This window comes from Arvicanthis niloticus, chromosome X, assembly GCF_011762505.2.
Source record: "Arvicanthis niloticus isolate mArvNil1 chromosome X, mArvNil1.pat.X, whole genome shotgun sequence".
NCBI lineage: Eukaryota > Metazoa > Chordata > Mammalia > Rodentia > Muridae > Arvicanthis > Arvicanthis niloticus.
Window position 1 is genome coordinate 36338505 of NC_047679.1, and position 21081 is coordinate 36359585.

Sequence of the window (21081 nt, forward strand, 5' to 3'; positions counted from 1 at the left end):
GCACAAACAAATGAGAGAAATAGAGAAAGATATTAAAGTTGAGTTATCTTGTAAACTAAATGTTGAAAGATTTACAATCCATTTCATGTAAATCATGTAGTAACTATAACTATTATCACAACTGAGAAAACTGCTATGTAAAGAGAATTTACAACATTCTTAAGTACTAACTTGAATGTTATATTGTAAAAGAAAAGTAAATGGATTTTACTTACTGAACAATCAGCAACCTATATTTTAAGTAAATGAACTTTTATTTACTGTAATTAATTTTTAAAGCTATGATTATAATTCTCTTACCATCAACTTCTTCATAAATACTGTCAGATGAATTTCTTTTTGGAAAAACTAAAAATTCTGTCAAGTCAGCTGATGGACGTGTGCCAAAAAAACTACCAATCATTGTCACTTCCACTTTCTCTTCTGTTCGTTTGTTGGCCTGACATCTTATGATAACTGTAGGAGAAAAAATGTTTTAGGTAATTCAACCGTTATGTACAATTATTATTACTGAGATGAAATAAATTTTTATAAAAATAAAACTTCATTGAACATAATTTAAATTGGCATTTCATATCGCATTTCATATGGCCTAAACAGCTATACATTATAAACATGAACATTAAATAGTAGATAAAAATAGTATCCTAAAGTCAAAGTCAAATATGTAACATATATATGTATATGTATATGTTTGTGAGTGTATGTGTGTGTGTGTATACACACACACACATAAAAGACCATATGTAGAAATTTGCTTCAGGAACAGATATGGTCATGTTATTACCTCAAGTAGCAACTCTGGACACATGAACCACATGTTAAAAATCTGCATAGTCACTGCGGGACTCTCAGATCTATTTTTAAAACAGTAAAGTATGTGCCTTCAAATAATTAAAATTAAAGTATAATAATACTGAATTTGTATTATTTAAAAACCACTATTTGCCTTTTTACATGTACTTTAACATTCATACTTACAATGATTTTTAAATTTCAGATCTATAAAATCTATCACATTAGTGTCTATATATAAGAGAAGATGACTTAACATAAACCTTAAATGTATTGTGAATGTTAATTCATAGCATTAAAGATCTCTCTATGGTAATTACACATATATTACATGCTAATATTTACCACTATCAAGTGTAAATTTTGTCAAGATATATATGAGAATCAAATGTTTGTATGCATAATTAGTAATCACATAAGAGTAACTAATATTTGATAGTAGCTCCATAATACTATTAAACAATGTCAAAGAGACATTTATATATGTGAATATTTTCTCCAGTTAAAATAAGGAAGTATTTAATTTTGGGCTTTATAACCAGTACTATCACATTTAGGGAATTGTTCTGGTCCAACTTACCACTTCTTCCTATTTCAATGTGATAATGTAATCTAAGTTCAGTAGAGATGAGTCACATTTCATCTCTTTATTGTTTTGTTTTGTTGCTGAAGATGGAACCCAGGCCCGTTAACATGCCAAGGAAGCACTATACCATTGAACTATAGCCTCAGCCTAGATAGAAGTCTAATTCTTTCATTTGCAATAATTAATCTGGAGCATGACAGAACAAAATTTCAAGCTCTTGAAAATCTCCATCAGAATTTTTATGGTAGTTACTCAAGACATGATTTACCATATCTACTGGTGAGAAAGAAAGTAATGTTGCAGTCTTCTCAACAATAGGGCTGCTTGCAGCATACCTGCTTGTACTTTCAAAAAGAGGTGGAGTTACAGGGTGGTTAATGTCCCTTGAAATTCTGTGCTTTCTCTCTCCTGAGTACAATATACTTACCTGGAGAACTTTTAGGGGGTGGTGCCTGGGGGAGTCCAATAATAGGGTACATCCAGTGTATTGCTTGAACTTCCCCATAGTTTACTCCTATATACCTATTTAAAAATATGGAGAGTTAACACAAAACATAAATACTGCCAATATAGATCAAGGAAATAATAATTATACATCTGTATCTATATCTATAATAGGTATGTAACATTAATTAATAAAAAAGGAGGCCGTGAATGTAAAAGAGAAGGCTGGGGTATACTGGAAAGTTTGGAGTAAGAAAAAGGAATTCATGAAATTATATTCTCAAAAAAACAAAATAATGAAAAAGACTGTATTCTTTATTACTCAGAAAGCATTTAGGTTAAGTTTATGAAATTATATTTAGGCAGACAAATGTACAGAAGTGAAAACCTTTTTTTTTAAACTGATGATGTTATAAACATATACAAGGAAGTCTTAGAAAATTATTCCAAAGTAAATCACCATAGGATATAAGTGAAAATGTAGAAGCTTCAGTCATATGCCTTCCAAGAGCACATCTCAGTTTACTGCTGTAACTAGATGGTAACTGAAAATCACAAAATACAGTTCATTACATGGCTTCAGAAAGGTATGTCAACTTTATTTTAAGATGACCACAGTAAAAATGAGAGCATATACCTCATCTACTTCTAAGAAAAAATATAGAAGTTCGCTGATTATTTCTGAAGATGGAATTTTCTTGTAAAATAAAATCGTAAACACTACACAGAAGATTAGTTGTGTATGTGACTTGTGTAACTGTTGCCTAGGACACTATACTCAAAGGGCTTTTAACCACAACTTCCCTATAATGCTCAGTAGGTTTTTAATAAGATTCCTTTCATTGTAACTTTTCATTGGGATAGTGTGTGTGTGTGTGTGTGTGTGTGTGTGTGTGTGTGTGTGCACGTGCACACATTTAATTAACTTTGACTCTGGGAATGGTGAGATTCCTGGAAGAATGGATAATAATTGAGCTACAGTAAAAACAAATGGAGGAAAATATACATAACTGTGTGATAAATTAAGATTTCAATTTCAATTAAGGTTTTTATTATAATTAAAGTATAAGGGCAGAAGACACATTTATATTTTATACTATTATTGAAGTAGGCTTAATGCTCAGCTAAGGAAAGAATGTAAGTTACCTTCATTTTGGCAGTGACAGAATCAATACACCCTGGTTGCAGCAGCGTTTCAACCCATGGTGAGTGTGAGCCATACAGGTTCTCAATTTCACTCAGACAAGCTGCTGATGCAGTCAGTCACTATTTTACCTTTCTAAACATCTGACTGGTTAAAAGTAATACTTCAACAAACAAATTTATTTTTCTATACAAATGAGTTGCAGTAGTTCAGATCCTGTTGAGCTTTATGTTGAATATGTATCACACAGTAAGGAAACCTATCACATCACGTTCAGTCAAAACACATACTATTTTCTTTCTATGTCATAATTGTTACCTCTTAGTGTCTTCACTTAGTTCATCAAAATTGTCAATAGGCCAAGGCTTTTTGTTTGTTCTTTTCACCTTAACAATCACCATTGTTTTATATAATGTCATAGTGGAAGGTATAAATAAAACTGGAATATCTAAGTTTCCTTTAGGAGGTACCACAATTCCTGTAAAATACATAAAACAATTTCAAAATCTTACAACATGCTTGCTCAGCCTGTTCATTACTGCTCCATTCATAATAGTCAGAAATAGAAATAACTGAAATGTCCTTTAACCAACATATCTTACAGATACACAATGGAATTCTATTTACCTGTAAAGAAAAATGAAAACCCAGACACCTCTCAACTGAAGCATGGATAAAGAAAATGTGTTACATCTACACAAGGGAATACTGCTTAGTCATAAAAATCAAGGACAACATGAAATGTACAGGCAAATTGATGCAAATAAAAGATATCATCCCGAGAGAGGTATCCCAGACCCAAGTAAGACAGGAATGGTATTTACTCACTTATAAGTGGATATTAGTCATAAAGTACAGGATAACCATGCTATAATCCACAGACCCAAAAAGCTAAGTAACAAGAAGGGCCCAAGGGAGGATGCTTGAATCTCACTCAAAAGGGGAAATAAATTTGACATCAGAAGTTGATGGAGAGAGGGAACTTAGTGGAAGAAGGGGTGAGGAGGGGAAGAGAGATGAGGATCAGGTATGGGAAAGCAAGAGTGGTGGTGAGAGGGCTGGGATAGAGAAGAGAAATCTCTGGTGGTGGACATCTTTGGGACAGGCTGGAGACAGGAGGTAGGGGAGGCTCCTAGGAGGATATGGGGGTTTCCCTAGCTGAGACTCCTACCAGCAAGGGATATGGAGGCTGAAGTAGCCACCTCCTGTATCCAGTTTGGGCTTTCAGTGCTAGGAGGGATATACCAACCAACCAACAAAACTTTGATCCAAAATTTGCCCTACCTACAAGATGTGTAAGGATGAAAATGGAGCAGAAATTAAAGGAATGACAGACTTGAGACCCACCCCATTGGAGCATCAACCCCTAACACTATTAATGATACTCTGTGATGCTTATAGACAAGAGTCTAGTCTTCTGAGAGGCTTCATCCAGTAGCCAATGGAAACAGATACAGAGACCCACAGCCAAATATTAGACAGAGCTCAGGAAGTCTTGTGAAAGAGTCCTGGGAAGTTTTGGGGGAGCCACAGGTGTTAAGGACACCACAAATCCTGCAGAGCCAATAAACCTGGACTCATGGGGCCTCACAGAGACAGAAACATCAACCATGCAGGGACTCAACCTAGGCCCCCTACAAATGCATAGCACATGTATAGCTTGGTCTTCATGTGAGTTCCCCAGTAATTTGAGCCAGAGGTGTCTCCTACTTGGACTCTGTTGACAGCCTCTGGATCCCTTTCTTCTAGCTGTGCTGCCTTGTCTGGACTCAGTGGGAGTTTTTTGTTGTTTTGTTTTTGTTTTTGGTTTTTTGCTTAGTTCTGATGAGTTTTGAAATGCAAAGGAAGGTTGGTGCCCTTACAGGGCTCCCCTTCTCTGAGAAGGAAAGTGGGGAAGGTGAGATGTAGGGTTGGGGGAGTAGAACTGGGAGGAGAGGAGACAGAGGGGCTGTAATCTGGATGTAAATTGAATAAATAAATTAATGAAAAAAGAATGCAGCTTAAATGTAATTGAAAAGTTGACATAGAAGATTCAGCTCCAATTACATCTGACAGATTCAGATTTTCATTTTAAACTCTCATCCATCATGTTCTGCATTTCTCATCATTTTTAATTTAAATATCTCAATTGACAGAATATGTTAATTTGTCCATCAGACTGAATACAATTATTTTTATGCAACAGAAGCCCGAAGTCATTTTTTAAAAATAAAAAGCAAATCTAATGTTTAAAAGTAGAATAAAACAGGAATTTTGTTGTCAAGATGGTACTAGAAATTATAATAGATATCCTTAAACAGTGATTCTCAACCTATGGGTTAAGACGTTGTTGGCATTGCATATCAGAGATTTTCATTACAATTCACAATAGTAGCAAAACTACAATTAAGAAGTAACAACAGAAAAAATTGTATGGTTGGGGCTCACCACAACATGAACAACTGTATTAAAAAATTGCAGCATTAGGAAAGTTGAGAACCACTGGCTTAGAACATATTTTAACTTATAAGACTCTCAACATTAATGAAGATAATACTGTAAAATTACATTAAATTTCTCCAAAATGATGACATTGTTACTTTCTCTCTAAATGTGTATTTATTTATTTACTTATTTATATCTCAGGAAACCCTCACCCAGAAACCAATTCTATAAATGATAATGTATTATACTGTAGGGATGTTCAATATTTTTGTCCTCATTTTTTCCTGGTCATTGTACTGTACACAAGTGCTCAATCCTAAGCCCTTGAAAATTTAATATGTGCATGTATGTATACGTGCTATGTATATATGTTTTTGTATATATACACACTGTTATGTGGAGGATGAAAGGTAGGGACTTGAGCATGCTAAGTAAGCATTCTAACACTGAATTGTACCTGCATGGTTGTGGAGGTTTTTTTTTTTTTTTTTGGCTGTTGCTATGGAGATGAGAACAATGCACTTTCTACTGGTAATAAACATTTCAAAACTGCTGAGCAGAAGTGGGAAGTTCAAAATGGCATATTTTAAAAATTTCAAAATTAAAGTGTCTTACAGTATAAACCTCTTGTCTATAGTTATATTAATTGATGACAGCATATACATGCTACACCATTACTAGCAAAACAATTTATGTATGAAACATTTATTAGCTCTTGAAATTCTATATTAAAGATAAAATTTGTCTGATACATATGTTATTTTAAATGGTGATTCTGTTACTAGTATTTTATTTGTCTCTGGTACACAAATTAAAAAAATGAGATTATAATTCACTGAGTCACTCAAAGGGCAGGGGAGTGAACATGAAAGTAAAAGGAAGACTAACTACTTAAGAGTAAAGGCATTAGTGGTGGTGGAAGGGGGATAAGGGATGGTATAAATGTTATAATGAAGCCTGGTATTGTGTCTAATATATGCTAATAAAACACACCAATAAACCCCCCCCCCAAAAAAAAAATTAGATTTTATTATGTCACCGACCCTAAGAATAAAAAAGGCTCAAGTGCATGGTAAATAATGTTATTCCCAGGGAAGTATGTTTACTAAGGTGGTCTCTCTAGGATGCAGCCTTGGCTTGGCTCAAATTCATAGAGCTCCATGTGCCTCTAACTCAGGAGTGCTGGGCTTAAAGCCACATGCTGGTTTCTTAATTAGCAAAAAAAGGCAATAGTAGCATGAGACACAGAGCTCACATGTGTGCTGCCATCCTTTTGCTCATAGTCGTTAAATAATCAGGAAACTCTGACATTAATATCAAAGCATATTAAATATCAGAACAAACAATGTTTTAGAAGGTGAACTGCTTTAGAGATTTTAAAGCATACAGTAGAAACACATTTGGAAATATCAAAGCCATTGCCCAGGCAAGTATTCACTGTTTATCTTAAAAGTCAAGTCACAACAGAAAAGATAAAAACAAAACTTCAATAAGGAATCCGGAAGAAAAGCCGGCAAAACTTAAAAACCACTGGAAGACAATGAAAACAATTCAAGCCATAATGTTTTTCCAGTTTTTAAAATTAGAAAACTTAAAATTAAGACACAAAATTCATTTTCTGTATTTTACAGAAATTAATACTACATAAAACAGTTTTCTGTATTATTTAAAATAAATGTGCAGCTACTACAAGCTTTATATTTTTGTCCAGTAAATATGAACTTTACTCACTCTTATAATCACTGTCATAAATGTCTTTTTAAAAAAATGGTCCTCAACAGGATGATAAATACTGTCAAATCTAGTTGGGTGGGTGGGGAAGGTTGTGTGGATCTGAGAGGAGTTGGCAGATGGGGATTTACTATGACCAAACTTTGTATGAAACTCTCCAAGGACTGATAATATTTTTATGGTACTTGAAAACCCTGCAACATGTATCAATGGAATAAAATGTAAGATTCAAATATATGATAGGTCGCACTGGAAAAATAGCAACAAAATGACTAGTATTATTCATTGAAAATGAAAGAAATGGGCTAACTGAATGTGTAATTAAATACAATTTTCATTGCATAGGAAAGCAGTATGTGGATGAACTAAAGGACAAAATGAAAAAGTTACTTATATACTTGTAATGATTTCTTATTAAATACAGAAAGGATTCAAATGCAGATGAATTTTCAATTGAATCACAATGTAAAAACACTATGCAGAATCAATTGAAGCCTTTTCAAGAAAATGATTAATAAATATAATAATTGAATATAATAAATAAAAATTAATATACATAAATAATAATAAATATAATTATAGAAATTTAAATGATACAAATATGAAATTGCTATTTGAGAATAAATCCATTTTTTATTCTAAGTGATATCAAATGTCTTTGTGCATATATCAATCATACCTTGGTAATTATATATATGTATAATTTTTAAAAAACTTTATTCAATAACTTTTATTCTATAAAAACTGTCCCAATTTCACCATACTAAGCTTGATCTTATAAATTTTATTAAAGTATAAAATAAAGAAAAAACTGGAAAAAATCTTGGGACCATTTTTTAAATAAATGCCTTCTTGGCTATTAATTTTGCTGCAAGTATTTCAAACTTCAAATTGTTTATTTACCATTTTGCTTTTTCATATATTTTGTATTTGTGTACACGTGTGTGTGCTCTACAGCACATGTTGTATGTAGAGGTTAGAGAAAAACCTGCGAAAATCATAGTTTTCCAACTAATATGTGTGTCCTAGGGCATGAACTCAAGTTAACAGGCTTGGTGGCAAGTACATTTGTTCACTGAGCCATCTCACTGGTCTGTATTTTAATTTTATAGCAATTTCTATTTCCTCTTTTATAAGTTGTTGCTTATACTTTTTGCATTATTATAATGAAATAGAAATGGAAGACCCCAGGACAGAGACAAGAATTTCACTGAATTCTGGTTTAATTTTTTCTAAATTTCAGTTTTCTCAATGCAGTGAGAGTAATAATCATCATCCATGAAATTGTATCAAATTCATGAGTTTTGAATTTCTGAACTGGTTATATCAGTTCTCTCTTGAAAAGCCCTAACTTCAGACAATAACATACATTTTTAACTTACATATAGATGAATTTCCCATCCTCCTCTCACCTACCAACTGTGTGTCTGTCTGACTCTCTCTCTCTCTCTCTCTCTCTCTCTCTCTCTCTCTCTCTCTCTCTCTCTCTCTCTCTGTTCCACATGTGCAGGTTTGTGTGTGAGCAAATGAGCAAATGTATGACTGTATGTACATCTATGATTGCATATGTTTTTCTCAGTCACTGTCCTTATTTCATGCAACAAGGAGCTCATTTAGGCTGGCTGGGTCAGCAAGGATTCTGGATTCTGCCTGTCTCTACCTCTTCAGTAGATCACAGGCGTGTGCTGCCAAACCAGGCATTTATATCAGTCCTGGATATTGAACTTAGTTTCTCCTGCTTGGACAAGAAACACTTTACTGAGTCACTTTCACAGTCCATCTTTTTTCTGTTTTTAACCTTTGTATTTTTCTCATCTCTTAGTTTAATGCCTATGATTAAAACTGCATTAAAACATGTTTTAAACAAACTACATCTTTGTTTAAAGAAAAGATACTGATACCAATATTTAAAAGAAATACAAGAGGATGTGCTTAGTGGATGTTACCCAATTGGGAGGGGCTTTCCCTTCTCAAAGGAGAAGGGGAGTGTATAATAGGGTGTGGGACTGGGAGAAGAGGAGAAAGGGGTCTATAATCAAGATGTAAAGTGAATAAATTAATTAATAAAAAATAAATAAAAGAAGATAATCACCCCATTGTGGGGAGAAGTTAGTAGTCATTATTGACTTCAACTAACAGTTTTGTTAAGATAATATTTATCATATTTCCATAAAATTAATGATTATCATTTTAAAACTTTATTATTTTAGACAAATTCATAATTCTTGATATATAGTGTTGTTTTTACTTGTTTGTGGAACAAGGAATTGAACCTCAGACCTCATGGGGTAGGCATACACATTCTATGAACTACATCTCTAGCCTAACTTTAGAATTTTAAGAAGATTCATTATTTTTAAAATTTATTCCTATTTGATTTTATATTGACGAGACTATTTAGAAGTGCTATATTTATATTTTAAAATAAGTTTGCAAGTAAACAGTCTTCAAAGTTGAAATCATTTTTCATGTTTTCATGATTACTTTTAACTTTTACAATCTCCTAAAATTTTCCTGTACTAATATACTTCTATTTCAATTGGTATGATATTGAAACACTGAAAGTTTCAAAAACAGGATAAATCTATATACAGAACTTAAAACTTTTCTTTTAATTTATTTACTCATTTTATATTCTGATTGTATCCTAATACCCCTAATACTCTGTTGGGCCTAACAGGAGGTCTAATCTCCATTCCACCTTCACCCTTCAGTCACTACACAGGTGGAGGGCACACAGGTGGAGGGCACGAACAGGCCCTAGAGAGATTTACATACTAATGAGGTACCTGAAGGCCAGAGGTGGAGCCATTAAACATTCCTCCCCAGCCCCTCCCCCTTCTCCCCTCCCCTTTTAACTCAGGTCAATCCTGGGTTTATGGGGTATGCATCCAGGTCCATCCGCCATGTGAATAAGCCAGTTTTGAAGCCCAAGGGCTTCCTTGTGTGTTGGGGCTGTGCCGCTATGAGGAACCGTGAGGAGCCAGGGAGAGGCTTTTAGTTAATGAACAGCCAGGCCCAACTTCCAGCTGGAGGAACCCAAAGTGTTCCCAGTCGAATACCCACAGCATGGCGGGAGGAACCCTGGGATCCCCAGCCCCCTTTCCCAACAATACTCCTTGTTGTCGCATCCTAATACCCCCTCCCAAAATTTCTCTTCTCCTCTTCTGAGAAGGAAAACCCCATGCCATAAGTACTAACCAGCCCTGGCACATTAAGTTTCATCAGGACTAGCTGCATCATGTCCTATAAAGGCCAGACAAGGTAGGCCAGGGGAAAGAGCTCCAAAATCAGGCAACAGCGTCAGAGATAGCCCTTGCTTCACTTGTTAGGGGAGTCACACGGAGACCATGCTGCACACCTAGTACAGATGTATAAGGGCCTAGTTTCAGCCCATGCATGCTCTTTGGTTGGTGGTTCAGTCTCTGTGAGACCCCATGAGCCAAGGTTGACCCTATAGATCTTCTTTTGGTGGCCTTATGTTTATAGCAGCTTTATTCCTAATAGTCAGAAATTGAATACAGCCTAGGTGTCCCTAAACTGAAGAATGGATAAATAAAATGTACATTTACACAATGGAGTACTACTTAGCTATCTTTTAAATGTAGCAGTGTGCAGAATGTAAGACAGAAATTCTGTACCATGTGTACGCCTCAGAGAGCTAAACCGGAAGGCAGCATTATCATGGAGGAAGCTCTTCCAGCACTGGTCAATTGCAGGACTCTTGGGATGTTCTTTATCTAATTAAGAAACAAGGAGATATTACAATTCAGTATCACCCTTGAGGAAATAAAATTCTATGAGAGTGGAAATTAAATTAAGTCACTTTGAAACTTAGATGAGAATGTTTAAAAGTAGGTTTTGACATGAAATTTAAGTGACATAATTGAGGAACATACTCAACATTAGAATTGGTTTTCTATGTAACACTAAAATATTTCAAAATCCATTCACAACTTAGTAGAGTTTTAATTTTAGTACTCAAATAAAAGATATGGAGAATCTATTCATTTAATCTGGATTATAGCACATTATATGCATATATCTAATTTATGCAATGTTAATTGTAAAATTAAACCCAGTACAAACAATCATATACTAATATCTACAAATCTACAAATGAGATAAATTCAAAGGGTAGTAAAATTTCAATATATATGCATATATATATATATGTAAATTGGAAGGAGATGCTGAAAAATATTTAATCATAGAAGTTCATGATTCAAAAATGCTTTGAATGAGTATTCAGTGCTCTTAACTACTGAGCCATCACTCCAGCCCCACTTTTGAACAATTTCTAAGGCTGACTTCTACAACTGAAAACCAGTTAACTTCAACAGTTGTCTGCAAAATTTAACATAAGTCATGAATTCACAGGGCTTTAGTGTGGGGCATAATGGACTAATAACAATCTAGGACTAATCCTAAGTTCTTAGACCATTTAAATTTTCCCAGAAATTCTCTTATGTTTCAAAATATTCATTGATGATCTGCATTAGATAATTTTTACTAATCCTAAGAGTATTTTGGCCATTTCCTCTGTAGATACCTTTTGAAATTATCAAAGAGTAACATATGCATGGACCCTTGAATTGTTAATTTTCCTATAGCTTGACTTACATAATTCTTAACTGAAAGCTCTTTTTCAAAGGTCTATCTTCTTTCTACTATTATTACTGCACAGTTCCTTGCTTAGAGACATCTATGCCTAAACTGTGTGAATCAGATTGAAAGGAAGTTGTGAGCTATGGTTTACCTTTAAGGCTTTATAGTTTCCAGAGAATTATATGTTATAACACTGAAAAACACCATAAGCTTACTATTTTATGGTTTATTTCCATATACATTTATGTCTTCATCTGATATAATACTCTTAAGGGAGTCCCATAGTTATATAGACGATATTTGAAGTATTGTTGCCGGGAAATTTGTTGAGAACAAAGGGTGGGTTAAGAATAGGGGTATTGGTGAGAAAGGGAAATGATGGGGTAGAAATGATGAAAATACATTATAAATAGGTAGAAAATTGGAAAAGAATTAAATTTTTGCTCAAGAACATAAATAATCTCCAGGGTTGAAGTATAGCACTGACTGCTCACCTGTTCTTGGTAATTCTAAAGTGTTTTGACAGTAGCCAATTTATAAAGATAACTATATAGTGATAATAATCAGGCTTCATTTAGTGCAATCAACTAATAGGTCAAAAAAGTGTCTTTTAACATAAATGACTGAAAACAGTTTCCTAAATTGTATAAAGAGTAACATGCAGTGTTCCAAGAAATGTTTTTAATTACATTTCTAACAAATCATGATGAAAATTTCTACGTCATCTGAACTCATGAGTATATGAAATACACAAAGAGTGAAGTTGACTCAAAATCCTTAGTGTGACAGGTGGAAGGTATAGTATACTGAGAGTACAGAGATTTGGGGCTCTTTCAAGTTAATTAGTCAATAGACTTCAGGGTTCTCAGAGAAAAGAAAATATCTAAGTTTATTCAGTTACTTATTAGTACTTCCTCAATCAAGCTTTTTGTATGGTGGATTTAGCGACTAGTTCTGCCTGTTGAGAAGTGATATGCAAAGGTCCTTAAGGATTTGCCTTTGGAGGCTCAGGTGTCCTTTCCTGCTCCTTCATTTTATAGGTCCTAATGGTTCTGTGATCAAAAACAAGTTGCCAGTCCTCTCTGTCCCTTAATCTTCTCATGTTTACAACTGAATATGACAAATACCTTATGGGGTCCCTGTTTTAGAGTTTTCTTGGAAATGATTATTTGGGAAGTAGACTTGAAGAGTGCCAGTTGAGGAGTTCAAAAGTCAGAAACAAAAGATGAGAATATTAAACAGTGTTTTCAGTTTTTGGGTCATATTTATTATGATTTTAAGTATAGAACAATTTTAATTTGAGCATAGCTAAATACATATCTGGCATAAAATGTGTTAACAACATAAAATGCCTTTAGAATAATTTATTTTATATAACATAGTTACTTGGAAATAAAATAACTGCATGAAATGGTTATGCTTTTTAAAGGATCAATATTTTCTCAGATATGGGAAAAATGTGAAGAATGTAGCACATGATTTCTATATACCAAGGTCATGGAATTTTCTGCTATAAATGGCTCCAACTTCCTGGAACTGTGCTTCTCAATCTGGAACTGTGCTTCTCAACTCCAATCTATTCTCTCTGTCTGCATACCATGTTCACAAATACTACTGGATTTAGCCTTTAAAATGCTAAAAAATCAAATTTATGAATGCAAGAAGCACAGCTTCTCTTAAAAACTCTAAACTTTTCTGAGATAAAAGAAGCATGATTTCCATAAGTAGGTTTTACATTGAAGCTTATAGCTTTGTGTATTTAACCTGTATTTATTGTAGAATCCAAGAAATAAGATAGACACTATTAATAGTTGCAGTGAAGAAAAGTCCTTAAGGGAGGAGGTATGGTAGCAAACAGAAAATATGAAAATAGAAAGGTGGAATAAGTGGGCTGGAAAATTGTAAGCAGGGAGATGGGTAGAGGGACTAGGAGAAAAGAGAAAAATATGTTAGAATACCTGCTATCTTGTAAATCTATCTGTCCATCCATCCATCCATATGTAGTAGGTTATTAAACAAAGTTTCTATTGCCAAGTTTGTAAATCTGTCTGTCTATTATATCTATATATCAATCTATACATACTTCCATATGTAGTGGGCAATTAAACAAAAACTCTATTGCCAAGGGTGGAATACTTCCTTTTGAGTTTTTGGACAGGAAGATTTCAGAACCCCTAAAAAGGTGTCACTAGAATTCTATAAACTTTTGCATAATAAGAACTGGAATATTTGAAAATTTTCATAATTATCATATATCAACTAATTCATATGTGAATTTAAAATTAAGATCAGAAGACCTCTAGTTGGTGCATAGATTCTCCATTTACAACTTAAGAGGTGTGTTTCAGCAAACATATCTTATCTCTTATTTATATGGTTTTATTTCATAAAATGTTTTTATATTATAACAGAAAAGACAGCTATAAAATGTAAGAAAAATAACCTACTTGTTAATATTAGATCAACAAAAACATCTTCACTGGTAGGATTTTTGAAATGTATCATGACAGAAGCCTGAAGACCAAGAATAGTGGTTATTCTTTCCATTTCTATAGGCCTGGGGAATAGTCCTACTCCAAACAGGTAGAATTTCCATTCTTTAAACTGTTGAAAAAAGAAACAACCATAATTGAACATATACTTGATTTTTAAGATTTATAAAACTGCTTATTTTATTGCTCTGTGCAATATTTCTTATTGTATATGGTACTGACTGAATCACATACTGACATTTCTGTATAAGTAAGCATATTCCCCTGAATGCACTGCTACCATTGACTTTCTTATTCCATATTCCCTTTTATTGTTCCTCTTTACCTCCCTAGATAGTTTTGATTCTACTTTCATATCATATGTACACATATAATTTTATTTATATAGAATCTAGGAACTACAAATGAGAAAAAAATAGGCAATGTTTGTTTTTGAGATATACTTAGTTCACTCATTAGTATTATGTATAGTGTCTCGTAAATAATGTAACTTTACTACTTGTGACTGACCAAAATCCTGTTTCCCTCTCCCTATTTCTCATTTCCTCTCTTGCCCCTTCTCCCTCTACCTATGTGTTATATTTTGTATGCATCCATTTCTGTGCTGGCTAGTGTTATGTCAACTTGATTCAAATTAGAATCATTGGAAAGAAGGAAGAATCAGATGAGAAAATGCCTCCATAAGATCAGGCTATATGCAAGCCTGTGGGACTTCCTCTTATTTAGTGACTGGTAGACCACTGAGAATGTTGCCACCCGTGGGCTGGTCGTCCTCAGTCAGTAAGCAGTATTTCTCTGGCCTCCACCTCCTGCCTGCATGTTCCTGACCTGTTTTGTTCCTATCCTGACTTTGTCCATTCATGAACAGTGATGTGGAAATATAAGCCAAATAGCCCTTTCTCCACAAGTTGCTTTGGTCATGTGCTTCATCATAGCAATGGAAACCCTAATTAAAACAATTCTTGTTATTTGACACCTACAATGGTTATAAAACTTAAGTATTGTAAATAGTGCAATAATAAGCATTGATGTACAAGTATCACTGTGATGTGTTGACCTGCAGTCCTTCTCATAAACACCCAGGTAAAGTGTAACTGGGTTATATGAAGAACTATTTAGTTTTCTTAGGATACAGCATACTAATTTCCACAGTGGCTGAACTAGTTTTCTGTCTTTGTTGGTATCTTGGCCAAATTTCTGTCATTTCTTTAATGGCTGATATTTTAACTGGGGTATATCAATGAAATTTTAATCTCAATCTACTATATTACAAATACATATACACACAGATACAAACACAGCACTTGGAAGGTAAAGAAAATGATCTGATATTATGTGAAGAATATATTATATACATTATTAATTGAAAAGAATCTTTGTGGCACAGAGAAAAAAGGCAGCTCGAGATGTCAAATGCTTGGTTCTGAACAGTGATTTGCAACTTGATGGAGCAAACAAGGGATTGTTTACACCTTTCCATGAATAACATTGAACAGTATGAATCAGAGGTAAAGTCCAAGTCAAAAGCAGGACAGCTTAACTGAGCAACTCAGAGTTTAACCTGTACTCATGATGTTCTCAGTAGCAGCAAGTTCCTGTGATAATTTCTAGACAGAAGGGAGACATACATTTTTATTTAAGATATCAAGAAGTAGTTAAAGCAGTTTTGGAAAATCAGTGTGGTGGAAGTCTAAGAAAACAGGATTTATCTACTATCTGACAAATTTCTGTCAAGATTCTATTGTTTCTAAGAGAACCTGCACCATACCCTTATTTATAGTCCTCCACTAGGTATTAAATCTTACTGTTGATTACAGCTATTTTGAAACAGGAATCAAGAGTGTAGGTAAGAGTAGCAAGATACTGCAGCATATTGACTACAATGAGAGGTACTTGCAAGATGGCAGAGGCTTTACTGGTAACTTTAAGGCATTTGACAAGCATATGAATTTGATCCTCTGTGGTTGTGGTGTTTTAGAAGATCAAGCCAAAGAATGTAAAATGACCAGAGTGAAGAAAATTGGGTTTTGTGTTTGGTCTTGTGACATGGGGAGAACTTGGTATCACTGACTATGGACGGTCCGGTCCATATCTTAAACATACTGCCATTACTCATGTGCCACTAGCTGATGCCACAGGTGGTTCTGTTGTTGGGTGGGCAACTGGAAGAGTAATATCAGCTGCAGAACCTACTTTCTAAGCTCCTAATGAATTAGCAGACTATGTCTAAAAATTTGGAGGCATATCCCAGCAGGTCATGACTCCACAGGGAAGAAGCAATGTAACAGATGCCACAGTTCCTGCTACTGCCAGCGATGCTAGAGGCCAACAATTACCCACCAAGATGCCTGTGCCTGAAGGCAGAAATACCCTGCATCCAAGAATTATGTCTTTTCCACCTGGTATGAGACCATCTATGAGCCACCAACTAGCCTTCAGACTGCATTGCTTGAGGAACATCTTATAGGTATGTTCCCTCTAGGAATAAGAACCCTTCCATCAGGAATTAGAGGCCAGCCCTGCCCAGAAATGCATCCACATTTTTTAGCCTTTTAGTTTTATACTCTGCAACCCACCTTGTGAAATTGTGAAGCCTAGGAGTTTTTATACCTCTCTTACTGTGTTATGGCCAATGAATACATAAAACATTGAACCAAGTTTTAAAAATTTACTCTATCATAGCCCCCAACTCCAGCAGGCATTCCCTGTGAACCCACTGACCACTCAAGCCAGAGAAGCAGGTAGCCTAACTGCAGATATTCACTTCTCCCTCCTTTCTTCCCGAATCATTGTGGTAGTTTTATTCCCAGCTCTGTAGAGGAATACGTGTGGTAGCCTCTCCTCACTCTCTACCCTCATTCCCAGGGGACTAAGAAGATCCTGGTAAATCACTATGCTATCATCCCTCCTGTGGATACACTCAGCCACCCTCAAGTCCATCCCAATTCCTAAATGTCAGCATACAATACCTAGAAACACATTTTACCAGGAACCCCCAGTAGCCACAACTAGCAGGATCCAAAATAAATAGCTTAGCATGCAACAGAAAGACACTACAACCTCTTAAGAACCAGAGAAAGCAAAAGAAACCGATGGGCATAACTGTAGGAGGAGCTAAGGTGGGAGGAGTAAAGAGATGAAGAGGAGGAGAAAGGAGAGGAAGAGAAGGAAGAGGAGGAACTAAGGGAGAGATGGAGAACGAGAAAGGAGAACATGAAGGGTTATGTTCGTTTGTCTGTAGCAGTCAAAGGTAGTTGGTATATCTAGGTTGGGTATTGGGTTATACCTCTGATTGTAAGGGTATCTTGTTATTAATCATTACTAAATATATAAGTCTTTGGATAATCTAAGCATTAGAGTCTCAATTGTACCAAGCCCGTGTGGTTGGTGGGATGGTCTCGGCACTGCCCAGCCTTGCAGAGACAGCGTGGAAGATTGGCAAAGTCATCTTCCATGCTAGCATCTCGTGGGTGGCGTTTCTAGCTGGCCATTTCTAGCTGTGGCATGCACGTGGCCTCTGGCCATGTGGCTGAGCTAGGCAGAGCTGCTGCAGCTTAGACAATTGGATTGATCAGTGGATGCATGTTTTAATAATTACTACAACATATAACATCTACCAACCTAAGGCAAAACAGATACTGACACCTCAAATTACAATCTTCCCAAATGTAGATGCCTAAATGCTAGCCTAAAAAACAATTAATGACAAACAGATAATATGAATTAAATAAAGTCCAACAACCTTAACACAGCAGGCAATAAGAACTTCAGTGTAGCTGAAGCATAAGACAAAGACCTTAAAATAACTTTTATAGATATGAAAGGGAAAATGAATAAATCCCTTGAAGAAATCTAGGAAAACACTAACAGTGGAAAGAAATGAATAAAACAGTTCAAGACTTGAAAGTGGAAATAGAATCAATAGGAAAAACCCAAACAAGGAAATCTAGAAATAAAAAATTTAGGAACTCAAACAGGAAACTCATAGGCAAGCCTTGCCAACAGAACACAAAAGATAGAATAAAGACTATCCAGCATTGAAGACATAATAGAAGAAATGTATACGACAGTCAAAGAAAATGTTTAAAAAATCGTAGGCACAAAACATCCAGGAATTCTAAGACAGTATGAAAAGACAAAATTTATGAATAATACGAATAGAAGAAGGAGGAGGAGGAGGAGGAGCAGGAGCAGGAGGAGGAGGAGGAGGAGAAGAAAAGAAGAAGAAGGAGGAGGAGGAGGAGAAGGAGAAGAAAAGAAGAAGAAGGAGGAGGAGGAGGAGGAGCAGCAGAAGCAGGAGAAGCAGAAGAAGCAGAAGCAGAAGCAGAAGCAGAAGAAGAAGAGGAAGAAGAAGAAGAGGAGGAGGAGGAAGAGGAGGAGGAGGAAAAAGAGAAGGAGGAAGAAATAACAACAACAACAACAACAACAACAACAACTCTGGTCAAAGATGCAGAAAATATTTTCAATAAAACCATAAAAGAAAATTTCCCTAACCTAAAGAAGTGAATGCTTATAAAAGCACAAGAGTGCGGAATGACAAGTAGACTGGACCAGAACAGAAGCTCCCCTGAGCTCATAATGAAACACTAGAACAAAGAAATAATATCAAAACATGAACAGTAACAAAGACCAAGTAACATATAATGACAGAACTATTAGAAGAGAACTTTGATTTTAATGGAGATTCTAAAAGCCAGATGGGCCTGGATAAATCCTCTTGAAACTCTAAAAGATAGTAGGTGTCAGCCTACACTTGTATATCCAGAGAAAACTCCAATCACAATTAGATGGAGAAAATAAGACATAGCACAAGAAACCCAAATTTAAGTAATACCTATTTACAAATCTAACACTATAGAAAGCAGTAGGAAAAAAAAAACCCACTCCAGTCTAAATAAGTTAACCATACCCAGGAAACCACAAAGGAATAAATAACCACAGACCAGCAAGTAAAGATGGAACACACAAAGATACAAAACAAGAACAACAACAAGATAATAAAAATAAACAAACACTGGTCATTGATATCTCTCAACAATAATGGTCTTAATCTCCGAGTAAAAAGAAACAGACTAAAACAATGGAAGGGGAAACAAGATCAATCATTCTACTTCATATAACAAATATACCATAACATCAAGTATAGATATCACCTCAGAGTAAAACTTCAGAAAAATTTATTCAAAGCAAATATACCTAAAAAAATGAGCTGATAAAGTAGATTTCAAACCAAACTAATCAGAAGATACTATATATTCACCAAAGGAAAAAAATCCAACAAGATGATATTTCAATTCTTAACATCTATGCCTGCCCCAGATACAAGGACATCCATGTTTTTAAAACAAAAGATTTCTACAGCTTAAACAATGTATTGATCCTCACACACTGATAGTGGACATCTTTAGTACCCTACTCTTGCAAATAGACAGCTCAAATATTTGAATGATAAAACTTTAAAACACTGCAGACATAAATTTAAGATGATGTCTCAAGATTGAAAAAGATATGCCATGCTAATGGATTAGTATTAATATAGTATAAATGGATATCCTTTTAAAAGCAATCTACAGATTCAATAAATTTCCATCAAAATTACAACAAAATTCTTCACAGATCTTGACAAGAAAATTCTCAGCTTCATAAGGAAATGCAAAAAACAAGGATAGCTAAAAACAATCCCAAATAATAAAAAGAACTGTTGGAAGTATCACCATCCTTAAACTCAAACTATCCTACAAAGCTATAGTAACAAATCCAACAAGGAATTGCCACAAAACCAAACACATTCTTAAATAGACTCACAACAACAACCCACATATAAATCCACACATATATGGACAAATGATTTCTAATAAAAAAAGCTAGAAATATACACTGGAAAAATAGCATCTTTAACAAATGGTGCCAATCAAACTAGATGGCTCTATGTAGAATAAGTCAAATTGATACATACTTATCACCTGCTCAATTCCAAATGTATCAAAAACCTCTACATAAAACCTGATACACTGAACAAAAGAGAAACTGGGGAATAGCTTTGAACTCCTTGTCACAGAAAAGACTTTCTAAACAGATTATTGTTAGCACAGACACTAAGATCAACGACTAATGAATGGGACCTCATGAAACTGAAAAGCTTCTGTATGGCAAACAACATCATTTGGACCACCTTGAAGCCTATGGAATTGGAAACTATTTCATTAACTATGCATGTAATATAGGGCTAATATCCAAATATATAAAGAACTAAAAAACACGTGGATATCAAGAAAATAAATAACCCAATTAAAAAGGGGGTAAAGATCTAAAACAGAACAGTCTCAGATGGCTAAGAACCACTTAAGGGATGTTCAACCACCTTAGCCATCAAGGAAATATAAGTCAAAACTATGTTAATATTTCTTCTTACACTTATCAGAATGGTTAAGGTCAGTAACACAAGTGACTCCTCACATTGGAGAAGCTATGGAGTTTGAAACAATTCTGTATTTTAAAAAAGTTTTTGGTATCTAATCTTTAGAAGAAATAAATTGTACAAGTGTGTATGAAAAAATAAATGAGGATAACTATTAGAAAAAAGAAAACATTTGAAAACTAAAAAATAGGTTTAACAACAAAAATCAAAGAAAAGCTTAATTACCATATTTTCTGTTTATAATTATTACCCTTATTCTGTGATGGGGCAATGTAACTTCTCTTACAGGTTCAGGTAGCATAAAGAATCCACAATATTTAAAGCTAGTATTAGAATCTTAAGATTCTGCCATGTTAGAAGTTTAGGATATAAAGCTGTTTGTATGACTGTAGAGCAGAAGGAAATGTAAGATTATCAAATCATACCCATTTCTCTCAGT

At 34.6% G+C, this 21081-nt stretch overlaps 1 protein-coding gene across 2 annotated transcripts in view; it reads right to left on the reverse strand.

Annotated features, from left to right (window-relative positions):
- The window catches only part of Cfap47 (cilia and flagella associated protein 47), a 220494-nt gene that overhangs the window by 19607 nt on the left and 179806 nt on the right, over positions 1-21081 (reverse strand). For both annotated transcript variants that reach the window (XM_034485406.2, XM_076919144.1), the window contains 5 exons: positions 14180-14336; positions 10766-10864; positions 3288-3447; positions 1809-1903; positions 301-456 (listed from right to left, as the gene is read on the reverse strand). In XM_034485406.2, coding sequence (XP_034341297.1) covers positions 301-456; positions 1809-1903; positions 3288-3447; positions 10766-10864; positions 14180-14336 — 667 coding nt within the window. The remainder of the gene's footprint in view (positions 1-300; positions 457-1808; positions 1904-3287; positions 3448-10765; positions 10865-14179; positions 14337-21081) is intronic.